Raw genomic sequence first — 13,034 nt, 5'->3', positions numbered from 1 at the left:
GTGGGTGTACCTTCTGAATAGGTCTATCGAGGGGTGGATGAGAAGGGAGCAAAAATTGATCCACAAAATTACACTGGCCGCAAGGCGAGCGATCGCCTATACATGGCTGAAGCCAGATATGCCCCACATAGCAAGTGTTATTGCACGAATTAAAGAAGTGCGCCTTATGGATGACCTGACAGCTAGGATCAGGGGGTCCCTGGGATCGTTCGGTAAATTGTGGGAGCCATGGGACGAAAGCCGTTGAGCACATAAATGCGGGACGAGACCTGGGCGGTTCTGGGGGCCGGCCCGGGGGCCCGGCCCCTCTCCCCCCCCCTCCCTCTTCCTCCCCCCTCTCTGCGGCTGCCTCCCTCGCGCTTCCATGCCCCATCTTGCCTCTTCTTTACACTTTTCTTCTCTGTTCTTTCTGTATACTCTATTCTCCTATTGGCACCACTAACCTTCTCCTATAAGGAGTGGGGCTGATACTTCTCAAAGCACAGCGAACCTTATATTTGCAACAGGAGGTAGCATACTCTATGATTTAATCAGAATGTCTAAACAAGAGATTGTGACACATAGGTTCATGTCCAAATGTTGTTGTTAACACAGCTACTTTTTTGATGTAAACGTGTACTACGCTACCACGGGGATATCCCGGTGCTGTACTGAACCACCTAAAATGTGCTTTTTCATGTGTTGGATTGTGATATTATATTGCACAACAAAAATAAAGAATTAAAAAAAAAAAAAAAAAAGTCACAACAAGTTACATATTCAGCACTGAATTATTCTTTTCAGGTGATGTACAATCGGACCTCAGTAGAGCGGTTAGCAGAGTCACTGATTTACCATCAGAGGATCAAGGTAACGCAGTGAACATCACCGCAAAACAGAGTTTTTCCACAATTATCTCCCCTCGGAGAGACACTGGTGTACAAACCGGTAAGGGCATTTCCCATAAATAAAAAACACTCTGAGATTGTGCATTCACTGTTGGTACTAATATGTTTTGTCCTTATAGGATACTTAAAGCATCATAACATTACAGTTGTAGAGGAGGCACATTTTGGCTGCCAGAAAATAACTAAAAACAAAGGTGCTGCACTCAGATTATTTTAACCATAACCACTTAAACAAGCTGTAACAATTATGGTGCTTCGAGTATCCCTTTAACCCCTTAAGGACACATGACATGTGTGACATGTCATGATTCCCTTTTATTCCAAAAGTTTGGTCCTTAAGGAGTTAATGCCACAATTTTTTTCACTGAAGAAATTTGAACTGGGGAAGAATGACAGATCTTCTAAATCATAGTCTTTTACCTCACATGTTAAACATTTCTGTTTTACGTTAATTTTTTTTCTAACAATTTGTGTCTCAATCTTCTTCTTAAAGTCTACATAGATTCTTAAAGTCTACTTGTTAGTGAGCAATTAAAGTGTTAATAACTTAAAGGGAAACTCCAGTGCCAGGAAAACAATCCGTTTTCCTGACACTGCAGGTTCCCTCTCCCTCCCACCCCCCACCCCAAGTTGCTGAAGGGGTTAAAACCCCTTCAGTGACTTACCTGAGGCAGCGACATGTCCCTCGTCGCTGCTTCCTCCTCCGCGCCGCTCCTCCTACTGACTCCGTCGGCCGGTGGACGAGACTGATCCCGCCCACCGGCCGGGGAGACCTAATGCACATGCGCGGCAATGCTGCGCATTAGCGCTCCCCACAGGAAAGCATTGAAAATGCATTCCTATCGGGAAATGAGCGACGCTGGAGATCCCTCTAGTAGACAGCCACTAGAGGTGGAGTTAACCCTGCAAGGTAATTATTGCAGTTTATAAAAAAACTGCAATAATTACACTTGCAGGGTTAAGAGTAGTGGGAGTTGGCACCCAGACCACTCCAATGGGCAGAAATGGTCTGGGTGCCTGGAGTGTCCCTTTAATAAACTAGATGTAAAATAACCTGAATACTGTACTTTTTTTAAATTATGCATTAACACTTCCAGAAATAAACCTTCGTACCAATCCAGCAGCTTGCATTCAATTAAATACCTTTTTGACTTGGGCAAACTAGAGGATTTGATTATTATTATAAAGCTCCCTTTCTTAACTATTAATGACAATGCTTTTAAGTAAAAAAAGGAAAATCTGTTTCATAAAGTTGCATGCACTTGATCTATGAAGGAAATCCAAAAATAGTTTCTGGGTTTGGTACTTTTTTGCCTCAAGTGGACCTTTTTATGTTAGGCTTTTTTCTACCTTACACAGCTTCATTCACCATATCCCCAATAGCATGGAAATCAAACTTAAAGGGACACTGTAGGTACCCAGACCACTTGTCCCAAGTCCCTTAACCCTACAGTGGTAATTATTGCAGTTTCTGAGAAACTGCAATAATACCTTGCAGAGCCACTAGAGGGACTTCCCGTGCTTAGACGGCTTTTGGTTGTCTAAATGACGCTGGACGTCCTCCTGCTATGCTATGAGGACTTCCAGCGTCACCAGAATCCCCATAGCAAAGCTACCTTTTGTAAAATCCTAATGAGAGTGCGGCCATTGCTATGCATGCGCATTAGGTATTCCTCGACGACGTTGGCAGGGGAGGAGCGTGGTGAAGCCTGACCCAGAACAGAGGGACATCGGTGCTGGATTCAGGTAAATGTCTGTCTGAAGGGGTTTTAACCCATTCAGCGCCGTGCGTGAGGGGGGTACTATAGGATTCTATAGTGCCAGGAAAACAATTGTTTTCCTGGCACTATAGAATCTCTTTAATAGTATATAACAGTAATTTGGAAGCTGCTGGTTTTGATGTTAAGTCAAAGCAAGTTGTTTTAAGTGGATATGTGAGGTTTCATACTTTTAGGAGTAACTCAATTTGTAGACCCCCTAGGTACCTTGGAAAGTGGTGCTGAATATTCCTGAAAATGTTCTCAAAAATTCTTTATTCTGTTGATAGATTTCAGAGATGGTGAAATAAATACTGGGCCTCTAAATCACATAGATGACACTGAGTGGAGATCTGCACAAGCCTCATCGCCAGATATACCGATCGAATTTAAAGTACAAACCAAGACTGACATTCATTTAAAAAAACAGAAGACATTCAGAGAGAAAGGGGATTCCCGTAAAGAAAACAAAAATACTGTTAATGACATCTATGAACCATTTGCAAGAACAGATAAAGTTGTCAAGGACCGTTCTAGAAAACCAGACTGGAACAGAAACAACCCTAACAAAAAATATATACCTGCCTCTGAGAGATACCCAAAAGGACTTCAGAAACACAGGGAGGAGAGTAAAGCTCGGAGGCAAACGGAGCTGCTTAATTTGGTGGAAAAAAACACCATAACTAATGTGAAGATGAGACAAGGGAATTCTCCAGTAAAGACTTCCCCTGTGCCTGTTGAAGACTCTAAAGTCTTCCCACCTCCCCAAGAAACTAAAGTAAACCAAATGGTAAAAAGGGTGAGTATTTGGTAACTCGCAGCAAACCCTCAGGTTTCACTTTTGGATTCAGGAAGATTATTCTGATAGATGGAGATGATGAAAGCTAAAGAAAATGTAATTTACAATTATCTAAACCAGCGATACACAAAATCACTTAACTATTAAACAACTATAGTAAATCCTAAAACAATATTTTTTTTGAGCATGTTTTAACTTTGAGTCATTTAGCATTTTCTTATAGCAACCCGAAAGAGGGACCCATACAAAAATAGTAAAAGTAACATTGTATAAATATGTGTACAATTACCTTAAAACTAGAATTATAAGTAGTGACTAAGAAATAAAAAAAAAAAAAAATCCACATTCTTATTTTGTTGTTGTTTTGTTTTCATAATTCTAGGAAGAACATTACCAGAAAACCAATTCAAACTTCAGACGGTAGGTACTCACAATTGCATTTACACAGTTACAGGTTAGGGCTAAAATAGAAGTTAAGAGAAAAAAAAAATACATTTAATTGGCGACATTATAGCATAGGTAGATAGGTGTGTGTGTGTGTGTGTGTGTGTGTGTATATAGTTGTATATATTTATAATTTTTGTATTGAGAAGTTCTAACTATTACATGACATGAATGAAAATGGTTACAATACACTGGGGTGTTTTTGTTTGTCTACTTACTTTGTTGGTTTAATTTTAGATTGGTGGGATTTTAAACAAGAATAAATGAAACATAAAGTTTTAAAACGAATGACACATTCTAAATGTGTCTTTAACATCCAAATAATTAAACAAAATAAAGGCATGCGAGTACCTTTTTATTATCAAATTCTTTTATTTTAAAGTTTTATATATTTAATCATAACATAATATAAATTCTTAAAACATATACAATAAAATTACAAGGGAAAAAAACAAAAGGGAAACAAACAAATATAAATTGTACATAACCATTCTTATAATTCTGTCTAAAAAGCATCATTATTATATAAGATATATATTGGCGGGGGCGGGGCCTGACCGCCGACGGGATCAGACGTGCTCCGTCTGAGCTCCCGCTTCGGGGCCTAGAAATCGGAGCCAACTAGGAGCCAAAAGCAACCATGGTCCCTTACTGGTGCCCACAGCGGCCTCAGCTGCTGGGGCATACAGGGATATCTAACATGACCCTGACTGGTATCCAAAGTAACCCGACGGGGCCTGAAGATCGTTGGAGCTTGAGCTGGGAAGGGACGGCCGCTCTCCCGGGTCTCCAGCCGGCGTCTCGCTTACCTCCCCCCCCCCCCCCTCTGGACCGTGGGGGTTATCCCGGTCTCTACAGGCTGTTACTGTCACACTAATCTGGGCCCAAGCATCTGCCCCGCTGTGGAAGGCTCAACGGGCAGGGCCCTTCAAGATGGCCGCCGCACGACAGCCATGTGCGCGACCCGCAAGCACTGACAAGCGGACCACGGGAGAGCCCATCCAACACCAGCCGACCATCATGACGGCTTGCCACGGGACATGGCCGGCTGGGGACAACGTGCAGACTCAGGTGCAAACAACAAGCAGAGCAAAATGGGGCACAAAAGGGCGAAACCCCACTGGACTGTTCCTCTAGCGCAGACTCACTGCTGCACATGGGGGGCCTGATCAAGCTGCGTTACACCTGAAAGAGGTACCTGGCACAAAAGCTACATACAAGAAGACGCCACCGCCATTGTCTGAACCAACACATCCGGACACCCCACTGCCACCCACCAAAGGGACTCATACCTCTTTGTGAGGGCACATCACCCCACGCCCCAGGAACGGGACTTCTTTATTACCCGAGGACACCGGGACGAGCCACCGGAACACTGCACCCTGCGGACACTTAATCGCTTAAGCCAACCTCCAAGCCGGAGTACAGGACAAGCGGGGACCGGCAGCAGAGCACAACCTGATGGACTACCCCACTTACCTGCCTACATACACAGAATCACCACAACAAAGTACAGACCCACACAGGCACCCACGCGATGACACACATACCTGCCCCGAACTAATCGCACCTCACTGCATGACACCCTGGGAACACCCCTGCCGATAGGTACTGCGACTCCACACACTGCACGAGCTGACACCCGTGGCCCTTTAACTCCCTAGCACAGACACAATCTAACTCTGTCACTCATTATAGGTACCGATAACCTACCGCTCTACCATACTAGTACCACATTAGTATAGCACTGTTCCTCATGACACATGCTTGTTAAAATCATTCTCGATATTAAACGTATGTCTAACTATTCTTACTGTTATTTTGGTACACTCGTTAGTAATGCTATGAAACACCAAATTACAAAAAAAGTTATTTATATACCGCATATATGTTATCACTCTACAAAAACCGCGCTTGTGAGAGCTAATGTGGCTGTGCAAGCACTGTTGTAATAACCTATGCACAAAAAATAAATAAAAAATAGATATATATATTGGCCTAGAGTCAGAGCTAATCCCAGCCACCTAACCTTACCCTAAACTGACCTATATATATTCGTGTAGAGGTATCCACATTTTTAATATAACAAAGCAGGACAATATAATATATATAATCGTATAGAGGTATCCACATTTTTAATATAACAAAGCACGACAATATGCACAGAGACAAAAAGAAGCGATTAGAAAATATAGCAAGAATGAGAATAGAAGGTAGGGGTTATTGCTGTACTCGGGGGGGTCTAGTAGCATATCATTCAATAACATACACACTGCAGTATGTGAAAAATATATTGCCCATTATATGCCCTATTTAGAATTCCTGCTTTTTCTATAAATAAAAAAATATTTTTTATGGAAGTAATTTCAGTTTGCTGGTTGTAAAACTCCAAAATGAGATGCTACAGCGCATTAAGGACTATGGCATTATATGCAGTCTTTGCAACTAATAGGTCAGTTTAGGGTAAGGTTAGGTGGCTTGGATTAGCTCTGACTCTAGGCCAATTAAGGTAACAATTGCAGATGAATGTCTGAGCTAACTAGAAAGATGATCACTTGTTGGTTGCCACTTGGATACAAGAAGTTAGGGTGCCTAAGCCTATAAGAGGGGGAAAGATGCATAGAAGTTTGGAGACAACAAAGAAAATAAGTGGATTGAAGAAAGCAATGCCTTCCCTCCCACCCTACTTTTATTAAAGGGACCTTCTGGACCCCTTAAGCCCTTCAGCTTACTGAAATGCTTTGAAGGTTTTTTTTTTTTTTTTTTGCATTTCTATTTATGTAAGTATGGTTTTATTTAAAGGGTTACTCGAAACTGGTTTCAAACTTGGATTTTTCTTTTTTTTTTTGCTTCTATTGTATTATTGTGCAGTCGCCCCCATTCCTCCTGTCTTTTGAGGTGGAAAATGTTAAAAAGCAGCTTTACAGTTGCCTAAAATCCAGCGCTTGGCCAGGTTCTTTCCGTTCCTTTCCACATATTGTCATGCCACATTATCTTCTTCCTGTCCGCAGTCAAATCAAATGCTTCTCATAGCGAAGCTTTGTTGGACCTTGTACCATGTGCTGTGACCAATGCCTCAATCAGCTTCTTTTGATACAAGCTCGTCTCCAAAGCACAGAGAAGAAGTAGGGACGTAAAAGCGATCATTTGGAGATACTAGGAAGTTGGCAGGCATTAGGTGGAGGAAGGGAACAACTTACAGTTGAGCCTTTTTGTTGAACTGTGTGCATGTAAACTGCACACACACAGTCCTACAGGCTCCTCCTTGCAGCCATGCTCAAGGGAAGAAGCTGATTATGTCCTTCAACAGTGCGCTTTATGTGCGGACGATGGATGTTGTTTTGCACAAGACTCACATAAGTCAGTCCAGAACACCATGGCACAATTTTTTCTGTATATTTCTTTGTATAGTCAGCATTTCAGGCTGAAACACTGCACATATAGATTGCTTGCACCATGACCACTTCTAAAAGCAGAAGTTGTCATGGGGGTTAAAGTAATCATTTAATTATTTATCCGTATTAAACACCATGGCCTTTGCACCAATTAACGCTTGAACTTGTATATGTATTGTGCAGTCTCTTATTTATTGTACCTGCTGCATACAATGCGTATGAGAAATACTGTATATACTCGAGTATAAGCCGAGTTTTTCAGCACATTTTTGTGCTGAAAAACCCCAACTCGGCTTATACTCGAGTCAGAGTCTGTATTATGGCAATTTGCATTGCCATAATACAGACTGGGGGGAGAGGGGTGCTGGCAGAGCTGTACTTACCTCTCCTGCAGCTCCTGTCAGCTCTCTCCTCCTCCGCGCCGTCCGTTCAGCACCTCGGTCAGCTCCCAATGTAAGTCTCGCGAGACTTACACTGGGAGCTGACAGAGGGAGCTGCACAGACCGCGCAGAGGAGGAGAGAGCTGACAGGAGCTGCAGGAATGGTAAGTACAGCTCTGCCAGCCCCCCTCTCCCCCCCACTGAACTACCAATGACACTGGACCACCAGGGAAGGAGCCCCCCTCCGTGGCCAGCTAGCAAGCAGGGAGGGGGGACGAAAAAAAAAAAGATAATAAAAAAAAAATAAAAATAATAATTAAATAATAATAAAAAAATAATATAAAAAAAAAAATAATAATAATTAATAATATATCAAATGCCCACCCCCACCAACACATACACACACTGCATCACACACTCACACTTCATTCATATACACACACTGCACTCACACACTGCATTCATTATATACACACACTGGAAATAAATATTCAATTAATATATACGCACGCACTGCACTCATACACGCACTGCACTCATACGCACACACTGCATTCATTATATACACACACTGTAAATAAATATTCAATTAATATAATTTTTTTAGGATATAATTTTATTTAGAAATTTACCAGTAGCTGCTGCATTTCCCACCCTAGTCTTATACTCGAGTCAATACGTTTTCCCAGTTTTTTGGGGTAAAATTAGGGGCCTCGGCTTATATTCGGGTCGGCTTATACTCGAGTATATACGGTAGGCCGGATTATTTTTTTTAATTCAGGGGCCTGCTGGTAACATGAGCAACTACCAAACAGAACTAAATAAAATGAATTTTCTTTCACCACACTTGGATATCTACCAAAATCATTGAACATTTTATACTGCATTCACTGGGAAATTTTATAATTCTCATCCTAAATCCCTTCTCATATGAACCAGGTCTGTGACTGTAACTTTGATTATATATATTTTAAAGATGACCTGCAATGTCTTTTATTATCACAGGCCAGATTCTCCCCCAGTTCCTGCTGTGAAAAAACGGTTACATCAAGCGCAGAAAAAACTGACTGCACCCTCTAACCAACAAATTTACAATGGGACTTCTGTCCACAGGGCCATTGACAACGCTAAACACAGTAACACTTCTCCAGAAAGCAGTGATCAAGAGTCTGATCGACCCCCTTCTTCACATTTTATTCCATACGTGAGAACGAAAGAGATATACTATCTGGATCCAAATGCACCAATGTCAAGACCCTCAACACATGATCCACAATACAGACGACCTGGTATGAATACTGTAGATCTGGACATATAGTAACCTTGGGTATTTTCTTAAATGGTACTTTCCAACAGTCACAGCGTGCAAGGTTATTGCCAGGGGGGGGGGGGGGAACGTATCCCTGGATCAACCAGCTCTTACTTAAATGACAGGGATAATCCTTTAGTTATATGTATTTTCTGTGTTGCTAAATTAAGCGGCTAGTATTTTTAGTTTATTTTCTTTATTTTTGTAAATATTAATGGCTTACTATAAAGAGAAGGCTAATTTTGGGTATGGCACTACAAATGAAATATTGCCATTTATTCTCAGGTGATGAACAGGAGATGAGACAGATCTTCAGCTCTGACCATGCAAGAGATCCTTTACTAAATCCTAATGTAGTCAAGAATAAAGACAGACAGCAGGCAATACTGAGAGGATTGTCTGAATTAAGAAAGGTATGTTTTATCTTAATGAAGAAAAGTAATCGCATACATAGAGTTGTTTATTTCATTGCCAACACTGCTGCATATTTTCAGGTAGGGAGCGGTCATCATAATCATTCCTGATGTTTTGCATGGTGGGTGATGTGGACAGTACTTATAGTGTACAGACTGCTTTGGTCTCTCTCAACTAAAATTTATTGTGTACATATGTGATGATAGGTCTATTGTTGCTCGTTTTACTCTTACCCTGATTATATTCTTTTTATAAAAAGTGCAACATCCTTGACACGTCAACTGTAATATTCTCTATTCTCCCAGCCTAATTCACTCTTGTTGATTTGTCCTAATGACCTTGTATGTATATCTTTGCACGGCAAAAATAAAGAATGTCAAAAATAAAAGAAAACTGTTTCCCGTAACTACAGCAAAGCTGTTACAAAAGCAGGATAGCTTAAGAATGGTGACCAGGCCGTTTTTCAGTTTTCTTACCGTTTGGGACCAGGGCTCTTTTTACAGTTCTGCGGGTTTGGGTTTAGCTGTAATTTGCCTCTTACTCATTTACTGTACCCACACATATTATATACAGTTTTTCTCGCCATTAAATGGTCTTTCTAAAGCTACCATTATTTTCATCATACCCTATAATTTACTATAAAAAATGATGAAATATGATATCTGTCAGGAATCCCTGAATGTCCCTTTACATGTATATATTGTTTTAAAGAAGACAACCTAATATATTAAACTTTGGGTATTTTGACTCTTTTCATGCAACCATATTACCACCAATCTATGCCAAATAAAAAAAAAATAATAATTTCACACACATAGCAATTTAAGAATACTATTTAATTTTATAACACATTGAGTGTGTCAGCAGAATTGCAAAACGAATTCATACCTCTAGGTATATGAATTTTTAAAGAGCACTCCAACATTAAATTACTTAGTAGCCACTTAGTCACAAACACTAGCCAAAGTTAGCGTTAATAGTTTTTTGTATTTTTAAACACACAAACAAATATAAATGCTAACTTTGGCCAGTAATTGTGACTAAGTGGCTACTAAAAAAAGACTGGACATACTCCATATTGAATACCCTGGGTTGTCTACTTTTCAAAAATATATGGGGGGGGGGGTAGGGGGTAAACTACATTGTCCAGCTTCAAAAATGTCCCAAATAGGACATGGGTACATGATGACCAGCTGTGAAAATTCCAAGTTGTGCACCCTCAAATTAAGGTCTTTTAGCACCCAGAGAACCGGACACCTGTACATGGGTGGTAACACTGTCCTCAGGAGATGTTGCCGAACACATACTGGGGTGTTCTTTGGTAGTAACCCTTTAAGTTCTCAGTACGTATATTCTTAAATTGCTATGTGTGTTGAAAAAAAATCACCAATTTTATTTGGCATAGATTGGTGTTAAAATAGTTGCATGAAAAGAGTCAAAATACCCCAAGTTTAATATATTATGTTGTCTTCTTTAACCACTTAAGGACACAACTTCTAGAATAAAAGGGAATCGTCATCTGTCCTTAAGGGGTTAAAACAATATATACATGTAAAGGGTTATTCAGGGATTCCTGACAGATAACTTTCATTAATTTTGGAAAAAAATGGTTTGGAAATAGCAAAGTGCTACTTGTACGTACTGCCCTTTAAATTTCCATAAAAAGCTAAGAACATGTTAAGATTGGGTATTTCTAAATTCATGTTTTTAGAAACTATTTGGCACGGGTGTTTTTTTGGCAGTTGTAGATGCTTAACAGATTTTGGGGGGCCAAAGTTCACAAAAGTGTTTTTAAAAACTTATTTTTATGAAAACATTTTTTATAGTAAATATATGATGAAAATAATGGTATCTTTAGAAAGACCTTTTTAATATGTATGTGGGTACTGTATATGAGTAAGAGGCAATTTACAGCTAAACACAAAACAAACACTGCAGAAATGTAAAAACAGCCCTGGTTTAACGGTAAGAAAATTGAAAAATGGTCTGGTCACTAAGCGGTTAAGTAACTTTATCCCCACTGGAAATATTCACCTTGAGCCACGTAGCGTAAGAGCGGGCAAACAAGTGATCAGTACTCCCCATTCTATGTGACATTTCTTCACACAAACTTATTTTATAGTTTACAGACATCAATATATGGATTATTGTTGATCTGTCACATTTGTGAAGTTAAATAGGTAGTATATGCAATGCAGTAGGGATTTGGTTTTAAGGTCGTGGCTGACCAGTGTATATTACTAGGGACATGGGCACAATACATATTTGTATTATATCTGTATTCCCAATGGTACAGCCCTGATACTTGTTATCCATTAGGTCACCCTACTGTTTAATTTACATTTTTATTTACTGGTAAATGCCATCTGGTTTTCCATGTAAATTTGAAATATCTTTCTCTCCCTCAATTTAGGGTTTGCTGCAGAAACAGAAAGAACTTGAGACTGTTTTGATGCCAGATGTTTGAAAATTATCTGGACTTGTAATTTGTACTATACGTGTCATCTGTAACTTATTAAACTATATCACTTTTACCCATGTGAATTGCAGGTGGTTGCTGCTCCGTTATATTTATTTGATGTTCTAAGTGACTATGTTGTGTGTATTTTATAAAACGTCATAATCTGTTTCTAATAAACAAATTGTATTAAGCATTGCTACATGCAGTGTAAGACCCAAAACGTGTGTGTATGAATTGCAGAGTCTTACTATGCCATGGATTTAGTGAGGTACTGGAATAATTAGCTAGGTCTGAAAACATGGATGAGCCTCAGTAGTATAGCTTTAATCATAAGAGAAAACTGCAGTAGTGATATGGTATAAAGCAGAGATCCTCAGAACTGAAGAAACCAAATCACTTTCATATTTGCCTCCTTTTAGTTCGAAATCAAATACTGAGATTTGTGAGTGATTTTAACATTTGGGCTTTTCTTACCCTAAAGCAGCAATGCCACCCCCTTGTAAAATTATTTTTTTAATAAATATAATCATTCAGATATACACATCACTATAGCTACCAAGACCACTCATGTCACCGAAGTGGTCAAGGTGCAATATGTGTCCCTGTCCTCTTAACCCTACAGCTAAGTACATTGCCGTCTTAGAATTTGCAATGTTTTCATTGCAGGGTCAAGACTGAAACAGCAGGAAGCATGCAGAGTTGGATATTCAGGGTCTTCTAAATCCTCATAGGAAAGCATTGACTCAATGACTTCCCATGGGGAATGCCCAACATTACATTTCCCTCACATTGACAGATGAGGTGGAGACGGACCCACTGATGTACCTTGGCACTGTGATAAGGAGAGTAATTTTTTATTTTTTTTTAAACCATTTAATTGCCTGGTCGAGGTATGCAGAGGGACAATCCAACTGTGAATATCGAGACTCTAAGGAAATTAAGGGCATAGTGGTAAGATCGGAGGAGTTCATGGTTGCAGCATATACAGATAATCATATTTGATATACACTATGGGAAGGTTTCTGGAAGCAAATCCTGCACGTTGTCCCTCCCTCCATCTGTTGGCTGCCAACACACACTGTACGCTTAAGGAGCGGTTTCTACCTATGAGCACTCGGGGGAAAAGAGGCTTTCTATAATGTAGACAGGACCTTCACACACACACACACACACACACACACACTGAGA

General features: G+C 40.1%; 1 protein-coding gene across 1 annotated transcript in view; it reads left to right on the top strand.

The window, feature by feature from the left end:
• The window catches only part of CCDC66 (coiled-coil domain containing 66), a 46,348-nt gene extending 34,414 nt beyond the window's left edge, over positions 1 to 11,934 (top strand). Inside the window, exons 14-19 of the mRNA XM_063426889.1 lie at positions 784 to 927; positions 2,935 to 3,443; positions 3,826 to 3,863; positions 8,668 to 8,951; positions 9,257 to 9,384; positions 11,799 to 11,934. Of these exons, the coding sequence (XP_063282959.1) occupies positions 784 to 927; positions 2,935 to 3,443; positions 3,826 to 3,863; positions 8,668 to 8,951; positions 9,257 to 9,384; positions 11,799 to 11,852 (1,157 nt within the window). The 3' untranslated portion in view covers positions 11,853 to 11,934. The remainder of the gene's footprint in view (positions 1 to 783; positions 928 to 2,934; positions 3,444 to 3,825; positions 3,864 to 8,667; positions 8,952 to 9,256; positions 9,385 to 11,798) is intronic.
• The last annotated feature ends 1,100 nt before the right edge of the window (positions 11,935 to 13,034 follow it).

This window comes from Pelobates fuscus, chromosome 7, assembly GCF_036172605.1.
Source record: "Pelobates fuscus isolate aPelFus1 chromosome 7, aPelFus1.pri, whole genome shotgun sequence".
NCBI classification, from domain to species: Eukaryota; Metazoa; Chordata; class Amphibia; order Anura; family Pelobatidae; genus Pelobates; species Pelobates fuscus.
Note: the sequence above shows the minus strand (reverse complement) of the source record. Positions and strands in the feature narration are given on the sequence as shown.